This window comes from Hippichthys cyanospilos, chromosome 14 (genome assembly GCF_059441005.1).
Source record: "Hippichthys cyanospilos isolate Australia breed blue-spotted pipefish chromosome 14, RoL_Hcya_1.0, whole genome shotgun sequence".
Taxonomy (NCBI): Eukaryota; Metazoa; Chordata; class Actinopteri; order Syngnathiformes; family Syngnathidae; genus Hippichthys; species Hippichthys cyanospilos.
Window position 1 is genome coordinate 4,636,734 of NC_142382.1, and position 23,267 is coordinate 4,660,000.

Here is a 23,267-nt window from a genome sequence, read left to right on the forward strand (position 1 = left end):
CATGACTTTTTTTGTCAAAATATCGTTTTTCATTGATACAGAGTAAAAAAATAAATAAAACAATGACAGATAAGTTTAAATAAATCCTCTATTCCAGTCGTATTTTAGTTCGAACTTCATGAAATTAATTTGTTTTCTTCTCATTTTTATTTTCTAGTTCATGATGGGGAAAACTGCTCAAAGTGTGACTGATGGTAGTGTCGGCTTTCAACGCGAGTAACGATACCTTGAACCGAAGCCATCCTGAACTCTTCTTCTTCTCCCCTACTTTCCTTCTTTCTTTTTCTTCTTCTTCTTGTTCTTCCTTTTTCTTCTTCTTCTGTGAGATGCAAAATGTACATTCGCTGTCTCAAATTTTAGGAGCAAAATGCCATCATTTAGGGGTAGTCTAGAGCCTTGTGATACACACTAATGTTGAACTACTCCAAAATAAGGTATTTTAATGTGTAAGGTATTTTAATATTTTAATGTTGAACTACTCCAAATGATGTATTTGGAACATTTACCTCCATCATATAGGTACGGGCCAATGAAATGAGACCAGGATGTGCGGACAAAAATGGTGACAAATGCAAAACTTTCAGCAAGGATCATTCACTTTCATTCGATACTTCACGTTTCATAATTATAATTTCGAGGGAAATAGCTTGAAAAATGATCCAGCATCGCTTCACTGCTTTACTTAAGGAGAAATGACGGTAGAAAAACAGTGTTTGCATTTTTAAAGACTCTCTTTGCACAGGCGAACAGTTGGTAATTCGCAGTTCTAAATCTTCCAGCAGATGATACAGACATCCATTCAAATTAAACAAATGTGTGGAATACACTCAAATCGATTGTGCTCTATGTGTGCAAGGGCCCTTGCAGCTTGGCCCAAGCAGCGTCACCGGAGACAAGCAACTGGAAGGCGGTGCCAAGGAAAAAAAAAAAAATCCAGCCCAAATCCCGCCTATTTAGCCCCTCTCAGCCAATCACCTTCCCCTCCTTTCGGGAGCCCTCTTCGCTATTGCGTCGAAGCGATCTGATACCAGCCAATGGGCGTTCTCCTTCTGACGTGACGTCATAAAGTAGCCTGTTCCCTCCAGCGGCAGAGAGCTTCATTTTCTGATCTGCTTTGTGCTAAAATGGAGGCTGGCCTCTCGCCCTGAGTCGATCGCCTTCCTGGTTGAGGTTTACATGTTGACATGCAATAAATCTGTAGACAGAATGGTCGTGGATGCGCCTAATTCCAACGGGCCTTTTCAGCCGGTGGCCCTTATGCACTTCAGAGGTATGTACGGACATATTATTCTTCCTGTATTGTCGCGGGGAATTAAGGGGAGAAAGGTGTGTGTATGTGTGTGTGTGTGCGTGGTGCTCCGGTTTTCTTCTTCCACCTCAACCGCGTTTGTTTGCGTTAAATGAGGTCAAATATTAAGCCCGGTGTACTCAACTGCGAACGTTTGCGTTTTTGGGGCGACGCGGTTATGTCAAACGCTCATTTTTACTCGCTAGCTAGCTAGCTAGCTAGCTAGCAACACTCATTGCCCATCCCCCAGCGACGACCAGTGACGCTAACGGAAGTGACGTAGGGAAGCATTCAGGGCTCCACTTGAATTTTGGTGACAATAAATTGGAATTATGAATTCTCAGGAGTGAAGATTTAATGACAGATTTAATAAAAACAGCAAAATTAAAAGGAACCAACAGATTACATCGCTGCTTGATATCAAGTGATTATTAATTAAATGAAACCCTTAATTATCCATCGATTATGAGTAACTTCAAATAGAAAACAAGTTATTTAACTTTTAATTCATTTTTTTGTTGTGTGATTACATTTTTGGGGCACTTTTTACACATGTAGAATGTTCATTCATACAGTATTTTGTTTAGGTGTTGATTCCTTTTTCTATTCTAAGCTAACTTATGAAATGGTTAATTATAGAGTCTCTTAATAATAATGCATGAAATCTGTTGCGTCACTTTGAGTAAATGTGATGGTAGTTTTCATAATTTGAGCTTGATATTAGAAAGATATTGGGCAAAAAAAAAATTACAATACAAAATTAGTTTGTTAGCGTTTTCTTGAAAGTGCCGCATTTCTCGTACTTTGACCTGGTTTTTTTTGTTTTGTTTTTTTTTTGCTCAGGAAGCTTGTATGTTTATTTGAGATGCATTTCACAAATTCAGGCCGAGATTAGTTTTCATGAAAATAAGTCTTTACTTTTATTTCCCAGCTGCTAAAATGTTGAAATTGCAATTGAACTTTATGAAAACGAGTTAGTAGTAAACCAATCCCCAACGTTTAAATGTGTTTTTCCTCAAAACTACAGATTTCACATTGGCAGCGTTCAAATTTCAAAAGAGCTTACTTAAACGTTTTTTTTCCTCTTTTATCTGCCCCTCTCATTGGTTCTTCCCACGCTCATGAACACAACATCTGCACCATTCATTTCAGATTTGCTAGCACCTAATAAACTCATTAATATTTTGGCAAATCAGAATTTATAATTTGTGCCTTCGAGGTGGCTGATTCGTGTCTGTATTTTTGAAAGTCATTCGCGGACACACCTGTAGTCAAGGCAACAGGAGAGCATGCCTGGATCCAAATCACGGGACTGATTATTTGGGCACACCGGTACCCAATTAATAATTGCGTTTGTGAGTCGGTCATACATGAATTGATCATTTATCTAATATTTCAGTATTCTGCATTTTAAGTCCACTGTTTGTTATTCTTAGGATTTAGATTTTGTTTAAAAAAATACATAGTTGATTCAGGAGGCTTTATAATAACAGGAGCATTTAAAATTTTTTTTATCTGAAAATATATTATTCCCAACAATCCTAACACTGTGCATGGATACATTGATTACATTAACATTCTTGTGGACTTGAGATTCAGATGAATAACTTGGGAGATCACCTTTCAAAATTAGGCGTAATGCTACAAAACATCAAGCTAGAACTGTGTAATCATGCGCCTTTGTTGTCAAAGAAAATTTTTTTCACTGTACTTTTTTTTGGGAGGGTGAAACGAAATCGCACATGCCTGCTGCGTCACACCAAAAACAAGGAATGAATTTGGCAGTGTAACGTTAATGTTTGCACATGGGTCTGCTATGATTGGTGTAATCCACAGAAAGCTCAGTTGATTGGTCCAAGTTGCGTAAGAGTTGCCGTAATTGGATGAACAAGCAAGTTTGTGCATAGTTTACAGATACTGCTGGAATTTTTTTTGAAATGTCCCAATGGTGACATCGCAAATTCTTGAATTTGCCGATAAACTAGAGGTGCTAGTAGTGAAAAATATAGTTAATTTAGTACCTTCTTTTTTATAAATTTATATCTTATAAACTGACGGGTTGCAACTTTGATTCCCGCTGGAGATTTTTTTTTTTTTAATTCCTTCTTGAAAGCCTTCTTCCAGTCCCGCTCCCTTGTGCAAGAATCTTGTTCTTTGGGCGCAGCAATGCCAGACTTGCCCTCTCACACTTTGTACAAAGGCCTCAGTGGAGTTTGAAAGGAATCACTGTACTCAGCAGCGCGCCCTTAGCTGCAACCCTGGGCAATTATTGATTACATTCTGTTGAGCCACACAAGCCTCTGTCTTTTGTCGGTCTCTATCCTTCTGACTCTTGCACACAAGAAAGGTTTTTGACTTCATGTTTGTTGGGATTTCGTCTGTAAAAATGACTACCTGTGAATGTAAGCGAGCCAATGTTTCTTCCGTTTGGCTGCTTTTGTCGCTCGCCGATTCGGGCTGGATTCACAATCATGGTCCAACTGCCAAATTTCGATGTGTTGCCTCCAATCCGATTGTACCTTTCTAGATGCTCATTTTCAAATGACAAAGCTGCTCTGGGCAGTGACGACACGGATGTAAATTTATACGTTCATCTCACTGGTTATTCTTTTCTAATGTCGCTGTCAATTCTGAAACTAAATGAATTTCTGTTGCTGGATGCCGAGCAATGCCGAAGCTGCACTGTCCATCCTCACAACAAAATGTAATATCAACAGCGGCCAGAGGCGGCGCCAAAAACATCAAATCAAACAAAGCACAAATGAATGAACTGTTAAAGGATAAACTAAATCGGTTCCAAAACTTAATTATTTTGGTGTACCAGTTGATCCACGGACCGGACCATAGACTGGTGGTTTGACGATCTTTGCTGTCTTATATCTTTTGGACTATACGCCACAACTTTTTTTTCGTCCAGTGCGTCTTATCTATAGGTTTTTTTTGGGGGGGGGGAACAACTATGAAATAGAACTGAAAAGATGTGAATCTGTGGCCTTGGGAGAGTTCTAAAAATAGTTTTAAAAATATAGTATTAAAAATATAAAAAATGTATGAATGGAATAAGATTTTGGATACATTCGACATGTAAATTTGATGTATACAATTCTATATATGTATGATTGTATAGATGTAGAATTGTTTAAATTATGTGCAATGCATTTATGTGTTCACTAGAATAATGAATTCAACTAAACAAAGGGAGAAAGGAAGAAGCAATCAAAGTATTGATTTTGAGTTTGAACGGCTATTTAACACCTTAAGTATTCTTTTAGGTGTAATGTTGAAAATATACATCCATTCTAAAACATCGCAAAAACAATCTTTTTGTAAAAGAAAGCACAATTTTTATCAAATAAATCCAGAAATTGTTTTTAAATCAACAAAACAATAAATGTTGAGGTTTTTGGCTGCAGTTTTTTTTAAAGTAATATTTAATTAAATTATTATATTCTTTTAAACGCTTGATTCTCCTTGACATTGATCTCAACACTTTTAATGTAATCAAGATGTATTTTCTTCCTCATTCTTCAGGTAATACTTTCCATACACCACCTTTATTCTGAATTTCTGATTGAAAAGTTTGACTTATCTGATTGATTTGTTGCCATTCCCTTTAGCGTGGCTCCATCTAGTGGATGCATAATGCAACCTCGGTCACTACTGCAGCTTTTATTCGATGCACCATATAATGCGTTGCGCTTTTATATATGAAAACAATTTTAAAATAGGTCATTCATTGAAGGTGTGCCTCATAGTGCGAAACATACGTTAATCGGTGCCACAACCCTGTTGAGGCTTGTCTTTCGTTTGCAATAATTCACACGCATAGTTTGTCCCTTTTAGTTCCTGAATTGGAGTCCAGCAATTCCGCATAAAAACAACTGATGCATTTTTGAATAGTCAAACTTTTTTGTGCTGTTCTATTTGTGTTGCTTACAAGAAAGTCTTCCCCCTTGCAGCAGGCTGCCTGTCCTTGCAAACTTTTGACTGCTCGGAATCCAATCGCATGTCGCTGGCTTTCTTATTGCTGCCAACCTGTAACATTCCGTCCCCTTACTTAAACGCTATCCGTTGTTTGTTTACGTTGACCATAACATAAATGACTGGCGCTTGAGGGTTCTCTTTTGTACAAGCAAAAGCGCTTCCAGTGTGACTGGTTATTTATGACCGTCTTTTGTTTGGAGCAGACGGCGGTTAGCTTAATACTGCTCTGTTCTCCGTGATGACGCTAGTCTGTGTGCGTTGGTTCGCACATGTCCTCCCCCACAGCGCTTCAGTTGGTTACATTAATAGAAGTCACATTGTGGTTCCTGTCAATTTCGCGATCACAATGCAGAGTCTCTGCGCGTTACACAACAAGCTGATAAGTATTTTTGGGACCGCATCGAAAGTTTGTATTACTCAGTCAGACGGGGCTTATGTAACAGGAACGAAACTGGACCCGGGTGCGCGACCTGGCCTGGCCTATCACCTTTCAACTTTAGACATCCATTTTTGACATACAGCGGTGACTCAATGCGAGTGACCTTTCTGTTAAACTAAATAAATAGGAGAATTACTGCGTGTTTCAACTGGCGCAGCATTTGGCAAAAGCTGGTTAGTTTATTTAATTGTATTAATCAATAAACAAAAATCAGCAAAAGCTTAATTAAAAAAAACTGTTCAAAAGACTCAACTGATTTAAAATCATTTTTTATAGAAATAGTTAATCATAGATTGTGCATGACTCGCTTGAATACCATAATTTAATTAATTAATAATGGCTGCAAACTACCTATTCAGTATTCTGCCAGGAATTTCATAATTTAGTTAATTTCCTAACATTTTTAATGACACATTGTGAGCCTGCTCACTGAATGAATTAATCTTGTAAATGAAGGCACCACTCCAAGAGTTTGACGTTCTTCTGTAACGTATATTGCAATATTGTATTTCAACCTAGTTTATCAGGCATTGCGCAATGCGTTGTAATGTCATTGTTGGCAAAATAATACTACTCTGCAGCTTGCAGAAATGTTTTGCATGAAAAAGTTTGCTCACTCACACAGACTTTAAAAACAATAATGGCGCTGTGCCAGGCCTTTCGTTCGCCATGTCACACACTGCGTGCATTCCGCAATGTGTGTGTTTTACATTACAATTTACAGTATGTTAGAAATGCAACTCAGCTGGTTGGCATAGTGGTGAAGCAATTTCGCCGCCGAAGCCTATGTAAAGATTTTGTCGTTGGTTGTGATATTCGTGTTCACGAGTGCATTTGCTGTGTTTTTCAGAAGAATGGCGTATTTTCTAAAGTTGGTATTTTCAGGCTGCAAAATGCAATCGTTGGGAGAAAACGGCTTTCTCTTTATTCAGCTAAAAACCCCCCCTGAGTTTTTTTTTTTTTTTCATTACATAATTACCTAGCTTAATGCCTTGCCAAGAAATGTATTTTTAGGCCTGCTGTTGTCTTGAATGAATGAATGATTCAGTGTTTGGTGTCTTGTCCTCATGCAAGCATAACCTTTCACTGACGCGCCGTCCAAAGTGTCCTCGTTTGCACACCTCTGGAAATCACAAGATCTCACTGCTTGGTTTTACAACCGGCCAATTTGGCAAGCTCCTGTTATTCCTAAAAGAGGCATGCAACAAGTTGGCTTCCTTCCACGCAACTGCCTTAGCACTGTTGTGGAAACAAGTCTTTTGGATTGCACTCAACTTGAATTCATTTGCTGTTTCGATACTTTTGTCCAAATCCGCGTTTGTGAAGTACATTTCGAGGCTGCGATTGGGGACTTGAAGACAGCTTGCGTTGTGTGTAATCCGAGCAATGGTGTTCTTTTTTGCCTTTGTTGTAATTGTACAGCATATATACAACAAAATCGGGAGTGCGGTTCCAATTGGGGACATATTAAATAACCAGGAAATATAAATATAACATAAACATCAGTTACACAGGAGCACAATTGTTATTTCCAATGTGTACTGATTTTTAATCAGTTTTAATGTCAACCTATTTACACCACCCATTCAGCTTTCTACCACAAATTTTACAATGACAAACTGAAATACTATGCCCCCCCCCCTTCCTGTTTCCATCCTTAGAGCATTTAAATGCCGTTCTTTAAGCTGTCAATGTATCCATGTGGATAAAGTATTAAACATTATTTTGAATTGAATGTGAAAAAGTCAGGAATTAGATGAACACTCCGCATTTCTTTTAATGACCGCGTCCCTAAACGCGTTTGTTTACACATGGAAATGAAGTGAAACGGGAAGTTCTGCAACAGCCGCGTACCAATAATAGTGGCCACTATTTTTTTTTTTTTTTAACTTTCCAGTGTGCTACAAATATCTGGGCCGCGACCATTCACCCACTTCCCTAATCCGTCGTCCACTCCATAATGCGAACTGGCCTCCTCTTCTACATCGTCTTTTTCTACCCCCCGGGTTTCGAATAGTCCCATCATTTGAATCTTCATGACTCATGTGCCAGCTTCCATCTCTCGCATTCAGCCGCGGCGTTCATTCTCGACAGCTACGCCCACGCCATCAAGCCCTTGAGCTCGCCCTCTCGTTAAAACGTGCCCGATACTCAAAACCGCTTCATTTATCAGGTGTGGCTCCAGATAACACTGTCAGTCGGCCATGTGTGACCCCGTTCCCCCCGCCTGACTATTCCGCAGACGTGGCCCCCGCCGAGCAGGAGAAGCTCTTCATCCAGAAGCTGCGGCAGTGCTGCGTCCTATTCGATTTCCTGTCGGACCCGCTGAGCGACCTGAAATGGAAGGAGGTGAAGAGGGCGGCGCTGAGCGAGATGGTGGAGTACATCACCCACAACAGGAATGTCATCACGGAGCCCATCTACCCGGAGGTGGTTCACATGGTCAGTGGAGCTGGTGGCTGATTGGGCAGGGCGGGGAAGGGGCTGTTTTGCTCCAAAGGTGATGATGTGGGTGGAACTCGGTCAGGGAATAAGGGCGACCTGGCCTGCTGTGACTGGGTTTTAGTTTTTACGGCTACCGCTTGTAATAGCAATGTGCGCAAATTCTCACTGGCGTGGGCAAATCTACAGGAAGTGGAATTTGGGGAGGGGCTATATATAAATATTGATTTTTTTTTTAGTCATAATTACACTTATTTAAAGACAATTTTTAACAATTTAAGGCTTATGCAAAATGTTCAGACATTAGGGGCTGTAAACAAATGGGCTGTAAATAGCCCCAATTTTTTTTTTTTTTTTGGTCATAATTTTTTTGCCATACTGAACGATTACGTTTGCGAATCAATGTAATAACTACACATATTTAAAGACAGTTTTGTTTATTAAAAAAATGAGGGTTATGCAGGGGTTGTAAACAAAATGTGCAGTAAGTAGCCCAAAAATAATTAAAACATTTTTGTCATACTGAACGATTAAAAAAAAAAATCAAATTAATAATTTCATTTAAAGACAGTCTTATTTATTAAAAAATAAAATGTTTAGGCAACAGGGGCTGTAAACAAATGGGCTATAAAAAGCCTCAAAATAAAAAAAACATTTTTTATCATACTGCACGATTATTTTTGAATCAATGTAATAATTGTATTTAAAGACATTTATTTGTTCAAAAATTGGACTTGGGGAAAAAATGTTCAGACAACAGGGGCTGAAAACAAATGGGCTATAAGTTATGTCCTATGAATAGCCCAAAAATAACATAAATGTTCAAACAGGCTGTAAACAAAGACTACAAATATATAAAAATAAATACTATAAATAAATAAAGACTATAAATAAATAAAAAGACTGTAAATCGCCCCAAAATAAAATAAGGTTGTTATTTATTTATTTTTTTGGGTCATACTGAACCATTACATTTTTAATGTCAACTTAACGTTCATAGTTTGTGCAATAAAATAGCTAATCATAGCATTTAAAAAAATCTTACCAATTGATTGGCACATCAATTTATTAATAACGTAATCATTAGCTGCAGGACCAGATTTTATTTCTAAACAGCGTATGTGATATACTCGGTACAATGCTGACGTTCTAGTCATGTGTATGACCTTTTCTTCCCGTTTCCATTTTCACGCCATTGCCGGTCTGACGTCGAGCGCCGTGCGGCGCGGACACAACAAGCTTATCTACCTTGCAGTCCTTGTTAAACAAGGCTGGCAGTGTCTCAATGGGCCACCTTTACCGTCTCATGATCGTCCGGTCGGGTACAGCAGCCCACAGGGGAGTCAGTTGACATTGGGAGACACACACACACTCACACACACATGGAGTATTGTCGGGCAAACCCTTGCAGCGCGTAGTTACAGGGGCCTAAAAATAAAATCCACTTTAGACTGATGGATGAGGAGATATAGGCTGGCTACTTTTGCGCTTTCAACGGGCTAATTGTATCCTGCTTTTGTTTTTAATAGGCAGAAGGTAGGTTTTATTTGCTTGAATTTTAAAAGCCAACATGGGAGCTTCAGTTTTAACATTCTTCGAACGGTTCACCTCAAAAATGACAAAAGGTCAGTCAATTATTTGATTTACGCACAATCGGTTCAGCCTCTTGTTATAAATATGAATGCTGTGGTGCTTTGGGGACACATTTTACACCCTCATAGGCTGAATTAACACGATGCGTCTGAGCGTCCACTGAAATTTTGCTGCATCGAAATTTTGCACATTAATTATAGTAAAAAAGGAGTTCAAAATTAATACTTCCATAGTCGTCTTCTGTTTTCCTTTGTTTCATTATTTCATTGAACATAAAAACACTGCACATAATTCAAATATACAAATCGATCAAATGTACACATGACATAGAGCGCCATTGTAACGTTGAATGCACTCGAAGCAGTTGTTTTTCCTCAAGTTCAGCTCAAGTTAATTTTGCCATAAACACCCGTTGCGCACCATCCGTGATCCGCCAAGATTATGATTAATAAACGAGTCAAGTGCAATACCTTTCCGTGTTCTCTAACCATAGCACTTGGCTACATACCTTGCCTTTCTTAATTGAATCAGCTGGAGACATCATACGTAAGCCTTTTCGTTTTAGAAATATTCCTGTGTGTTAACAAGGATGGACTCGGACGTTGGTTCAGTCTGTTTGCTTCTTTTATTGAAAATATTGTTGTAACAACCTCAGCTACACGTGCTGCTTTTAGCTAGCCAGATGTTTTTACTAGTCTTTCATGACTAGTATAAAAATTTGGGGTAACATCTACACCACAGAGATAAAAAAAAAAAAAAAAAAACTTTTAAAGGACCTCACAGAACAGTTTGAATCCGATTAAAGTTTTATCCAGATCCTCACTGAAAATAGTTACTGATACAACTTTAGAATTTAATCTCATTAATGCCGCTGCTTCAGTGGCGCCGATCAATTTGCGATGAAGCAGCCACACGATTTGTAACAATGGAGTAAATAGTTTTCCAGCAGCCCGCTTCCTCGTCTAATCCCAAATTTCTGCTCTCTTCCTCGTTTGCCGCCTCTAGTTTGCCGTGAACATGTTTCGAACACTCCCTCCTTCGTCCAATCCCACGGGAGCCGAATTTGACCCCGAGGAGGACGAGCCCACACTTGAAGCGGCGTGGCCACACCTCCAGGTTGGTACTCGCTTCGTTATTTATTCAGTTGAATATAAATGTCACGGCTTGGCATATTTAAGATTATTTTAATCGTGCCCGCGCAGACAGAGTTATCATACATATTTTACTCCGAATCCCGCCCCCCTCTGCTTCCTTTGCAGCTCGTCTATGAATTTTTCCTTAGGTTTTTAGAATCGCCCGACTTTCAGCCCAACATAGCAAAGAAATACATCGACCAGAAATTTGTTATGCAGGTAAGGAAACGCGAGAGCCGCTCATCGAGCGCTTGCTTATCCGCGCAGCCCAAAACGGCCTCGTCGGATTCGGATGCTTAATATGTGTCTTCTCCCGCACGGTTGAAGCTTCTAGAACTGTTTGACAGCGAAGATCCCAGAGAACGAGACTTCCTCAAAACGACCCTTCACAGGATCTACGGGAAGTTCCTCGGCCTGAGAGCGTACATCAGAAAACAGATCAATAACATTTTCTATAGGTCAGTGCGGATTCTTGACTTTTGGGCTGCACGTTGCGAGTTTACTCTGCCGGCAAATGGATGCTGTGCAGTATTTCCTCAAATAGCGGCATCCGTTTTTCAAAGCCGTATCAAATTGAAGCTAGTGTACATCAACTCTGAAATGGGGAAAGGCAGGTGGTATCACGGTGTGTGAAGGTACTCCAACATGCGTCACCTGCAGAGCAGCTGTTTGAAGTCTGGAAAGCTAAAAGCTTGGATATGGAGCCTTATGGAACAAAAGCTGACACTTAATCAATTTTGCATTTTCAAAAATGAAGGTCAGCTCCAGAGCCGCGTGCTTTTCATTCTTCCGTCTTGGTTATGTAAAATAACGTGCGCTCAATATAATCTACGTTTTTTTTCTTGCGAAAATATGAAGATTGTGGATCTCTTCTATCATTTAAAACGAAATGTTTTTCGAGGTCGGTTGTCAGTACAAGTCAATAGTCTGGAAACACCTTTTTTGCATATCTTAGTATTTTCTCAGTCGATTTTATGATGTGGCATTTCCTTTACCAACTGGGAAAGCTTTCAGTTAGCTGTGTATTTTCACGGTTTTGACTTCTTGATGTGTTTGGGACCACCTGAGGTGTTTCCAAAATTTTTACCTGTTTGGTGAATTTTAAGTGGCTCTTAGTTTTGTAAATATTAATTTTCTATGAAATAATTGTTCTGAATTCTGTTTGGACAGATTGCACTATTCACATATGATAATGACAGCTGCATAGTTTAATTTCAGGCAATTTTATATGCAGTGTTATCGCCACTTTAAATGATAAATGCTCAGGCTCAGCCATAGACAACAAAAAGAAATAAACTGTACCATCTTGTTATAACTAATAAAATATTTCCTGTTCTTTTAGGTTTATCTATGAGACGGAGCATCATAATGGTATCGCTGAACTACTGGAAATACTTGGAAGGTTTGCGTCATTATTGTCACTTTATCTAAACGTTAAGCACACACAGAGTGAAGCACTCGGAATTTATTTATTTATTCAGTTTTTCAGATGGCTCTCCGGTTCAAAGAGGCAGGGTAAATTTAATGCATTCCAACTGCATAAGAAATTGCTTGTAAATAAATAGCACCATCTAGAGGAGTGTATAAAATATTTCAAGTGCTTCACGAAGCTTCGTTCTGTGTGCTTGTGCTTAATGTTGCGCGAGTGGCAAATTTCAGGACTATTTTTGCATCATCAACAGCCACTCATCATGATTTGTTTTTTTGACAGCATTATCAATGGATTTGCCTTACCTCTAAAAGAAGAGCACAAGATTTTCCTGTTGAAGGTTTTATTACCCCTACACAAAGTGAAATCACTCAGTGTCTACCATCCACAGGTACGGTGTGTGTCTGTTATGTAACACTTTAGAGGTTTATTCTTTATTGTTGGTAGTGCTCGAAATGAGAGAAGCTGCACTACAGGTGTAAAAAATAGTCAAATGCTCTCAACTTTTCTCTTTTGCAGTTGGCTTACTGCGTGGTGCAGTTTTTGGAAAAGGACAGCACTCTAACCGAGCCGGTATGTTTAGTTAATGCGCCTTATTTGATGCACTAATACATATACTTTTTTTTTCAGATTCAGATTAAGATATACCCTGTACAAACACTGTAAAAAGTTAAGCTTATGGTTGTTAAATGGCTTTTTTTCTTTTTTTAATGTTACAAAGAATAGCATTTGCTTGGCGGGAGGGTTTGCAAAAAATAATTGAAGCATTTGTTTAATAAAAACCATTGAGTTACAAATTATGGAAATTCCTTTGATATATTTATGATATCATTAAAGAATCAATGGGGGGAAAAAAAACACTAAGGAGATGAAATTTCCAGCAGATGATTAAAATGTAAAATTTTAAAAATTCGTAAAATTTGTGTACAAAAATAATTGTCCAAATTTCACCATATAAAACCATTATAATTACAATTTTTGAGATGCATTTTAAAGAATTTGTGACATTGATTTTCCTGCAATTTTTGCAACATTCCGTAGCGTGCTGGTCAAACTGTCAGCAAACCGAACATTTTTTGATGACTTGTTTCACCTTAAGACAGTAGGTGGCGGTAGAGACCACTTAATACATGTAACCTACATGAACTGATGCAACTGAACAATTTGAGTGGTTGAAGGAAAAAAAGATATTCATAAATAACTTAATCACATCTTTAAAAGCATTTACAAAATTAGGGAAAAAAACGCAATGCGTATAGTTGCAAAGTGTGTGCACAACTGCTGGTTCTTAGCATTGTTTTCTTTTTTTTTCCCCACAGGTGGTCATGGCTCTCCTCAAATACTGGCCAAAGACTCACAGTCCCAAGGAGGTGATGTTCCTCAACGAACTCGAGGAGATCCTGGACGTCATCGAGCCGTCCGAGTTCGTCAAGGTCCAGGAGCCTCTCTTCCGACAGCTGGCCAAATGCGTTTCCAGCCCGCATTTCCAGGTAACGCGCGCGAAGAGAATCCCTGGAAGTCCTTTTGTTACTCTAGCACCCCTCCGAGATATGACGTATCGCTATCCGTAGGTGGCGGAGCGAGCGCTGTACTACTGGAACAACGAGTACATCATGAGCCTGATCAGCGACAACGCGGCCAAAATTCTCCCCATCATGTTTCCGGCTTTGTACCGCAACTCCAAGACCCACTGGAACAAGTGAGAGGCGTGACTTTTGACACCCGGGTGCTGCTTTAGCACTCTGTCAGCGCTAGCGGTCCTCCCGCGTAACACCCGCGTGAAACAATGCCTGGTCAAATGTCACATGGTGAGCGCGAGTGTGACCATGCGAGGCTGTAACCGTCCCCCGGGGGATTTGGACCGAAATATCGCAAGGGGCCCGCAGTAAAAATGGAATATAGTGGAACCTGGAGATATGAGATTAATTCATTCCGGGTTGGCTTTTGTATAGTGATTTTTTTTTTTTTTTCTCCTTTTCTTGAGTCCATTTCCTCGTGTAAGTTATCTGATTCGTGCAAAGCGTAAAATAAATACAAAAATTTGAAACTTTACCTCTCAAGTGAGGCTACATCCAAAATAATTAGAGGAGGAGAGCAAACGGCAGAAAACTATACAGTACAAACTAAACGGCAGAAAACGTGACTCAAGTTGAAAATCGCTTGCTGGTCCATGGGCTGGAGGAGTGACGGGAAGGTAGAGAACCTTGAGTATTTTTTTTAGGAGTTCATCAGGACGCTAAACAGCATGCTAATTCTTCAAAATTTTGCATTTCAAGTTTTTTTTTTTTTTTTTTTTTGTATTGCAAGTAAAAAAAAAATGGGGGGGGGGGCCTTGTTTTGTGTATTGAGTCTTTCTTAAGAAGACTCATATCCCATGGTGCCACTGTAGAATTCCTTCATTGTCATTGTTGAAGCTGGTATACTATGACAATGGAAGCACTGTGACAATTCTGTTGAGCCCATCATAGTTTAGTAATTTCATTCATTTCTTTCTACATCTGACAACGTTACTCTTTAAAAATAAATACACTTGGAAAGACGTTTTAAAAACAGCACCAAAGGCAGTATAGCATGCGTCTTCTGTTTCCAACCTGTAAAACGGGGATTTGACACCATCTAGTGGCATTTTAGGGTATTTTTCAAACATGAAACAGCTTTTCGATGATTTTTATTTTTTATTTTTTTTTGTCATAGCAAGACAGCCAGGTGTATTTCACCCAATCGAAAACATATGAGACATCATTGGAAAGGCCAGGATGTCCTCTGCTGAGCACACTAGGACTTGGTAGAGTAGTTTCAATTAGTCAAATGATAAATGCTAAGAAAAATGTCTACTAGACTTACACAAATGAATAGTTTGGGTCTAAGGAGGATATAAATTCATGAGGATAAGGTTTGACCCTGCCACTAGTGAAAATCTGGATATTTTCAACCCCCTATGTATTTTCAACCCCCCCCAAAAAATGGCGCCCAATCCTCCAAATTGATGAATGCAAGTTTTGTGATTGCTGGGTAAACTACTTGAAAGACATCGATCAACTTTTGGGCTCTTTTAAAACTGCTTTGCTAAACAAAACAGAAGCTAAATACACTTAGTTGACTTATAAAAGCGAGCCAAGCTGATGTCAGTCACATGACGCCATTAATTGTTGCGTGTGCAGGACCATCCACGGCCTCATCTATAACGCTCTGAAGCTCTTCATGGAGATGAATCAGAAGCTCTTCGACGACTGCACGCAGCAATTCCGAGCCGAGAAAAACAAGTAGGCGTCGCAGACGGCGGCGTTTTCTTTTGAATCGTCTTCTTCAAGGTCCTCCGAGTGATATAACTTTTTTTTTTTTTCCGATCCAAAAGAGAGAAGGCCAAGTCGAAGGAGCGCGAGGAAGCTTGGATCAAGATTGAGAACCTCGCCAAGTCCAATCCACAGGTGAGCAAACTGCAGTTAATCAAATTTTAATCGCCATCACGATATCGGTTGCCACGATTAATTAATCTCATCCTCTGCGATTATTAACCTTTAAATAGGCAAGCGCTTTTTTTGATTACAAGTCACTTTTTCATCCTACCACCAGGGGGAAATCTTTCCCCCTGTTTACATGACAAAAGCATCTGCTTTTCTCACCTGTTATTTACCAGTCTTTTTACCTATTATTTACCAGAAATGGCATTGTTTCTCAGCTGATTCCTAATCTGTACCGTGCTAGCTGGCAATTTTTACCCATTTTGAAAAAAATCGGCAAAAAAATTGGGATAAATTCGGTTTGAAATGACCAAAAATGACATTTTGACTGCTAATTGATTCAAATTTGCTTAAAAGTAAAATGTAAATACGCTTGCTTTATATATATATATATATATATATATATATATATATATATAATTTTTTTTTTTTTTGCACGCAGCAAGTAAGTTCGCCGTGTGTGTCAAATTTTTGCCATGTCTAGGGGGGTGAATTTGAATTATTTACTCTATTTCAGTTTATTTTTATGTTTTGTATGTATCATACCTTGAAGCCTTGTTTACATACTGCTTGTTTTTTTTTTTTTTTTTTTTTTTTTAATGTAATAAATAGACGCGTTTGACCAACCGTGATGAATAATCGTGACTTCAATGTTGACCAAAATAATCGTGCAGCCCAAAAAGACTTTTTTTTTTTAAACGTGCACTTTTGTGGTAAGTTGTTGGTATATTGTGCTTATTTGTAAAAGTTATACAATTCCAATAACGGGTAAGAAGCTGGTAATTTGTGCAGAACTTCTTGATTGGTTCTTCTCTGCATGCCATTTACCTTCTTTTCTCCACCCCCCCTCCTTTTTTTTTCCTCCCCCTCCTTCCCCTTTTTTTGGACTCAGTTCTCTGTGCTTGTTGATCCTTCTGACTTCAATAGTCCGGTAGCAATGGAGACGGATGTTCCTTTGATAGAAGATGTTCAGAGGTTAAAAAAGACAGTTGAGGAAGGCGCAACGCAGGTAAATCTGCCTTTCACTCTGTCTCCGTTCTCCTGTTCCTCTTTTGAATTCTGGACTTTTTTTTTTTTTTTTTTTGGGTCACATCACAAGACTTGCGCTCTGTACAAATTACAGTTCTTTATCTCGAATTGAGTTTGGTTTTAAAGACAATGCACTGGTGCAGTATTATTTACCAGTGTGAAATGGCCTTTTTCAGCTGATTTCTAATCTAATGTTTGAAATGACCGAAAATGAGACTAATTGATTCAAACTTGCTTAAAAGTAAATAATGTGCTTGGTTCTATGTAGGCTTCATTTTTTTTTTTTTTTTATTGCTTTGCACTCAGCAAATGAGTTAATTATTTACCGTATTTTCCGCATTATAAGGCGCACCGGATTAGAAGGCGCACCCTCAACTAATGCGTATTTTAAAACCTTTTCCATATATAAGGCGCACCGGATTATAAGGCGCACCCTCAATTGCTGACATTTTAAAACTTTTTCAATCACAATATAGTAATACTCAAATTATTAACAACGATAACTCAAATAATAACTCTAAACTCTCAATAGCATAATAACACAATGTTAATATGACCAACTTTGTTCAACTGTAAACAGGCAAAGCTTACTTTATCACTTCATTCCCCATCTACGAATCCCAATCTCAATATTGATCCATATATAAGGCGCACCTGATTATAAGGCGCACCATCAGTTTTTTCAAACAAATAAGGCTTTTAGGTGCGCCTTATAGTGCGGAAAATACGGTACTTTATTCTAGTTTATTATTATTATTTGTAAGTATCGGGGGGGAGGGGGGGGGGGGGCTATAGATAGAATTTTGACCATACACGATGAACGATCGCGATTTCAATATTGACCAAAATAATCACGATTGTTATTTTGGCCATAAGCGTGCAGTTATCACTTCATTCCCCATCTACGAATCCCAATCTCAATATTGATCCATATATAAGGCGCACCTGATTATAAGGCGCACCATCAGCTTTTTCAAACAAATAAGGCTTTTGGGTGCGCCTTATAGTGCGCAAAATACGGTACTTTATTCTAGTTTATAATTATTATTTGTAAGTATCGGGGGGGGGCTATATATAGAATTTTGACCATACACGATGAACGATCGCGATTTCAATATTGACCAAAATAATCGCGATTATTTTGGCCATAAGCGTGCAGTTATCACTTCATTCCCCATCTACGAATCCCAATCTCAATATTGATCCATATATAAGGCGCACCTGATTATAAGGCGCGCCATCAGCTTTTTCAAACAAATAAGGCTTTTAGGTGCGCCTTATAGTGCGGAAAATACAGTACTTTATTCTAGTTTATTATTATTATTTGTAAGTATGGGGGGGGTCAAAATTGCACTTTTTTGCAATGACTACATCCAACCACTAGAGAGCGCCATTGATTCGTGGATTGATTCGCGTCAAAAGCGTCTTGGCGTTTCTCGATGAACAATCGCAATTTCAATATTGACCAAAATAATCGCGATTGTTATTTTGGCCATAAGCGTGCAGTGATAGTCCAGATCGTTAGCTCAATTATGGCTTTGCAGGGACCTCACCTGCTGCAGGCTTTTTTTTTTTTTTCTTAAGTTTGAGTTGCTCAGGGCGAGGACAAGGAAGCGTCACTCACTCCGACCTGTCTCTCAGCTGCAGCACGGCCAGTGGAAGGATCGGCCCATGCTGCGGCGCAAATCGGAGTTGTCTCAGGACATCTACACCACAAAAGCCTTGGAGACCCACCGCAGAGCTGAAGACATGTTGGCCGCCCGCGACGGACTCTAGACTCTAGGTCCCGACTCCCTCCGCCACTTCCATCCTTTTTGTTTTTCAACCTCCCGTCGTTCCGAGTTCTCGTCCATTCCGGCTGCCCGCTTTTGAGCGCGGCGCACCTGGACCCGCGACCAGTACACCAAGTCCCGCGTTGACCTTTGTAAGATTTCTGCTTTCTCAGGTTCTTTTTGGTTTTTCTTTGGAGAAGGACGTCCCCGCGTGTCTCGTCATCCCGTCACGTCATCCGCCCGCCGCCTGTCGTCCGCTCACAAACGCGGAGAGAGAGAGAAAAAAAAAGGACACGGCACCGGGTCGGGATTTTTGTTCCCCGTGGCAAGGAAGGACGACAAGAAGGTGCCGAGTTTTCTTTATTGTCTTTAACGGACATCTTGTCAGTGCCAAGACTGAGTGTTTGTTTTTTTTTTTGTTTTTTTAAATCTCCAATTCAAACGGGCACTTGCCTTTGCTTTTGGTCATTAGTGTTTTTTTTTTTTTTTTTTTTTTTAGCGTAGCACACTTAACGACCAAACTCAGGCCTGTCAGTCGCCTTGCAATGTCCAGGTAGGCAGCGAGGAAAGACGACCTTGTCCTGTGGACATCGGTCGCTTTCCAATTTTTTATTTTTTTTTTCCCCACGTGCCATTTGACGCCGTTCCGTTCGTTCGTTCGCTCGCTTGGCAAAAAAGTTTGAAAACAAGACACTCAGTTCAAACAATGGTACTGCTGAATGTGACTTCAGAGCCCTATAAGCTTGGGAGGGGGGGCGGGGTTAGAAATCTCCATAATCGACTGATTAAAGTTACTAATTTATGACTAAAATTAAACTCTAGATAGATGCACTTAATACTCAAATAGTAATACCAAAAATCCCCTCTCACACGTTTTGCTTTGCCGTTATTCGTCCATCTGCGAATCAGTGCTGTTGTTCGGACTTAACGCGTCAAAAGCGTCTTGGCGTTTCTTTCTATTCGATGTGCTAGTTGTCTCGTCCCTGGAGGTGAAGTAGTTTGGCCGTCCCGGGCCCAAAAAAAAAAGAAAAATAAAAGCTGGGCCGGCGTCACACATGCTGAACAGTGAACTGATATTGTGATGACTCTGGCTCGTTTAATTGTATTAATACTGTATTTGCTTGAATGCAAAAAGTTGTACATTCAAAAGTACCATGTTAAACATGTACCTTTTACTCCGGAGGAATGCCATTCAACCAAACTTGATTTCTTTGTTTCTACAAAAACTAAAAAAAAACAACAAAAAAACAAAACGGAAAAAAAAAAACAAAAAAAAAACACATGCTTGCTGGGAAAAAAATCTTTTATGGGTTTTAAGAGTTATTTTTAGTGCATACAAAAAGGTCCTTTCGATAAAGAGGCAAATAAAAATTTATTTGGTGGCTTGTCTTTTTTGCAGATCTTTTCATTTTAACGTTTTATTTCCAAAACATAACTTAAGTGTCCTTTTGTATGTGACCTGTACTATATGATTCATTTAATATTGTATATATGATTTACCTTGTTTCATGTAGTGTTATATATCTAGATGAATTTTGTACAAATTGTCTTTCTTGTACAGAATAAAACCTCCATAGCAAGTGAAACGTCAATCTGGCACATACATCTTATTTTATTTAAAAAAAAAAAAATGCCCCCTTCCATTTGCTCAGCAACATGATGGTTTTTGAAAAGTGCACATATTTTTACTGTTAAATCCATGTTTATGTGTTCCAATCACTGTCTAGTGGTGTACAACGATATAGAATAAAGAGCTTATTTGAATATATTATATTTTCAACCATGCATCCATCTTGGCTTTAATTGACTGGAATTTATATTATTTCAAATCTGATAATGAAGAGGACACTTTTTTTGCAATGACTACATCCAACCGCTAGAGAGCGCCATTGATTCGTGGATTGAGCAAAAACCGGTCCCGAATACTGGTCGGCAATGAATGAATGAGAAAGTATGAAGATATGGTCAAATGAGGAAAAAAAATGCATTTTATTCAAAAACGTTTATATGTAACATCACAAGACAACTGTAAACTTTTTAATGAAATAAGAAAAAAAAATCCACCTGATTTGACGCAGTTCATGGGGCGGCCATTTTGTTGCGTTTTGTTTACATTGATGACATTGCTGTTCGATAGGGCTCATTTAACCAATCGTTGCTCGCTTTTTTTTTTTTTTTTTAAATTAGGTGGTCACGTGATCCCCAGTCCTTCACCATTGGTCAATTTTATTGTGAGTTTTCCATTTCCAAATTTAAAAACAATTGCTACCAAGTTTCAAGTGAGAACTGATTACTTCAGGTTCCCAACAGTGAATTGCACAATGCTTTCATTCGGAATTTCATATTTGCATTCTGATAGCTCCTTTTTTTCTATTTTTTTATCTTTTTAAGCAGACTACATTTTTATTTTTATTTTTTATTCCCCCCCACCACTGATGTCGAGCACTTGTGTAACAGTTGGACGCACTAGCTTATCTCCCACTGCTGTGACCGTATTAAAATCTTCACAGGGGGAACGTCGAAGCCGATTGCAGATCGGATGGCGGGGGCGTGATTTCAGGGAAATTGGACATTTGGTGTTTCCCAAAAAAAAAAAAAAAAAAAGTTTTTGTCCTGAGCTGACACGGCTGTGACAGACGGAAGACGAGACGTAGCTTTAAAGCGACTTGTTTCACCTCAAAAAACTCGGCCCTGTAAGAGGGAACGTGTCCTCACATCACCTTTCGCCGTTGATCCACATGATTCTTTTTTTACATCTGAGAATTTTGCAGAGCGTTTGTTTTCTTCATGCCTGGCAGGAACAGTACTTTTCAAATTAAGAGCAAATTAAATGGAACATGAGGCGACAGTGTTAAAATTGTCCCCTGGAGACCTTATCCAGCCAAGGGATGGCACGTTCCTGGTAGTTTGATATCTAAGTGGTCGTGGCGTGATAAACGTTGACATGCTGTCACCATCTGGGTGAAATTTCAGCTCCCTGTTGTCTTCCGCTGCTTTCCCATTGATGTAAAACGTCTTTGACGTATAGATCAAAAGAGAGTTAAATCAATGGAAAAAGAAGTTATTACTTCGAAAGTGAGGAATAGCGAAGATCAGGCCGTTTTGACAAAAAAATACGCTGTAAAAGGTGACCACGCGAGATCAACATTTAATGAGATTGCAAAGCCTCACCTGTCATGGCCGACGTAAAGGTGGCACCGAGCCATGAGTAACAGACCTCGCGCGCGCCTTGGCGCAGCATCTTACCTTTCTTTCCATTATGTAAATGTATTCCTCCTCCCGCCATTGTGGACCTGATGCCCGTCTGGGAATGGAGGACAGAAAAAGTCATTCATAGACTAATAAAGTACAGTACAAGCAGGAAAATTACAAAATTACATTTCTTTTCATCCACAAATATTGCTTTTAATTCATTCAATGCAAAATATGTATATTTACGTTTGTTTTTTTATTTTAAAAAGTCAAGGCATTCAAACGCAGTTCCTTTTTTTTTTTTCAAAAATTTTCAAGTGTTTGGCCTCTCAATGAAGTCATTGAAAGGCTTGCAAATGTCATAAATTGGCCGCTAGCGCCACACGGTGGTTTTGGGGTGTCAGCACAAAGATCTACTGCACTATTCTAGACAAGAAATGAGCACATAATGATAACGAACTGATATATGATTCCCTTCACAGTTACTTTGGAACTCAATTATCTAAAATGATCAATTTCTTTAATACTTAACTATTTAAAATAATGGATTACCTTAATACTTGATTACCATAAATTATTGATTACTTAAATCAATTTGTATCAGCTTTTAGAACTTTCGACAAATGTTGAAAAAAAACAAATACATAGAATTTTTTGTACATATATATATATATATATATATATATATATATATATAATTAAAAAATCTAGCTTGCCATTTGCTGTCGACTGAAGATGACATCACATATATTAAAGGCTCACCTAACAACCAATCACAGCTAAGCTTGCAAAGTCACATGACCAAAGCCAAAAACAGGTGAAGTGTGATTGGTCACTATCCCAGCTCTGCGCAGGGATATAATTTTCAGTAGATGAGAATTTGCAAAATGTGTTTTAAAAAAAATTATTACACATTTCTAACCATTTTCATGCTGTATAAAACTAATTTGATCATAATTTTTTCACGCACAACTAATCCTTTAAAAAACAGTGGAAATTAATTTAAAAACTTTGTATATGAAAAATAATATCAAAAAATACTCTAAAACCAGTGAAAAATATGTTTTTAAAAGTATTATTGGATGTAAAAAATAATGATCAAATTAATTTTAGACATTTTAACTTGTTACTGCCTAATATAGCTAAATATCACTAGTATCTCTTTGAAAACACGTTTTGCAACTTGCTATCAACAAAAAATGACAACCAATCACCGCTTACGTGTTCCCTATGTTTGGTCATGTGACGTTCGCATGCTGAGCCGTGATTGGTCCTTACCTGAGCCTGGAGCACAAGTGATGGATGCCATTCGGCAATCTTTCTTAAATCAATATGAAACCTTGTCAAAAAAATGCTCTCTGATTTTTCAACCTATATTTGAGTAAAGAAAATATTTTTTTAAAATTCTGCAATGACGTTTCGGGCCCTACAATTACAAATGTAATCAATGAGAGCGCGTATTTGAAGAAAATGAAAAACGCTACTGGAGTCGTGCGCGTCACCTC

General features: G+C 38.7%; 1 protein-coding gene across 2 annotated transcripts in view; it reads left to right on the forward strand.

Annotated features, from left to right (window-relative positions):
* The window catches only part of ppp2r5ca (protein phosphatase 2, regulatory subunit B', gamma a), a 29,580-nt gene extending 9,225 nt beyond the window's left edge, over positions 1-20,355 (forward strand). Inside the window, exons 1-14 of one of the 2 annotated variants that reach the window (XM_088433176.1) lie at positions 1,094-1,270; positions 7,954-8,153; positions 10,752-10,862; positions 11,006-11,098; positions 11,207-11,337; positions 12,222-12,281; positions 12,591-12,699; positions 12,828-12,881; positions 13,628-13,798; positions 13,880-14,007; positions 15,470-15,571; positions 15,664-15,736; positions 16,662-16,778; positions 18,440-20,355. In XM_088433176.1, the coding sequence (XP_088289302.1) occupies positions 1,177-1,270; positions 7,954-8,153; positions 10,752-10,862; positions 11,006-11,098; positions 11,207-11,337; positions 12,222-12,281; positions 12,591-12,699; positions 12,828-12,881; positions 13,628-13,798; positions 13,880-14,007; positions 15,470-15,571; positions 15,664-15,736; positions 16,662-16,778; positions 18,440-18,574 (1,578 nt within the window). In that variant the 5' untranslated portion in view covers positions 1,094-1,176 and the 3' untranslated portion in view covers positions 18,575-20,355. Of the gene's footprint in view, positions 1-1,093; positions 1,271-7,953; positions 8,154-10,751; positions 10,863-11,005; positions 11,099-11,206; positions 11,338-12,221; positions 12,282-12,590; positions 12,700-12,827; positions 12,882-13,627; positions 13,799-13,879; positions 14,008-15,469; positions 15,572-15,663; positions 15,737-16,661; positions 16,779-18,439 lie in introns of those variants that run through there. The other variant, XM_088433175.1, reaches the window with a different exon arrangement.
* The last annotated feature ends 2,912 nt before the right edge of the window (positions 20,356-23,267 follow it).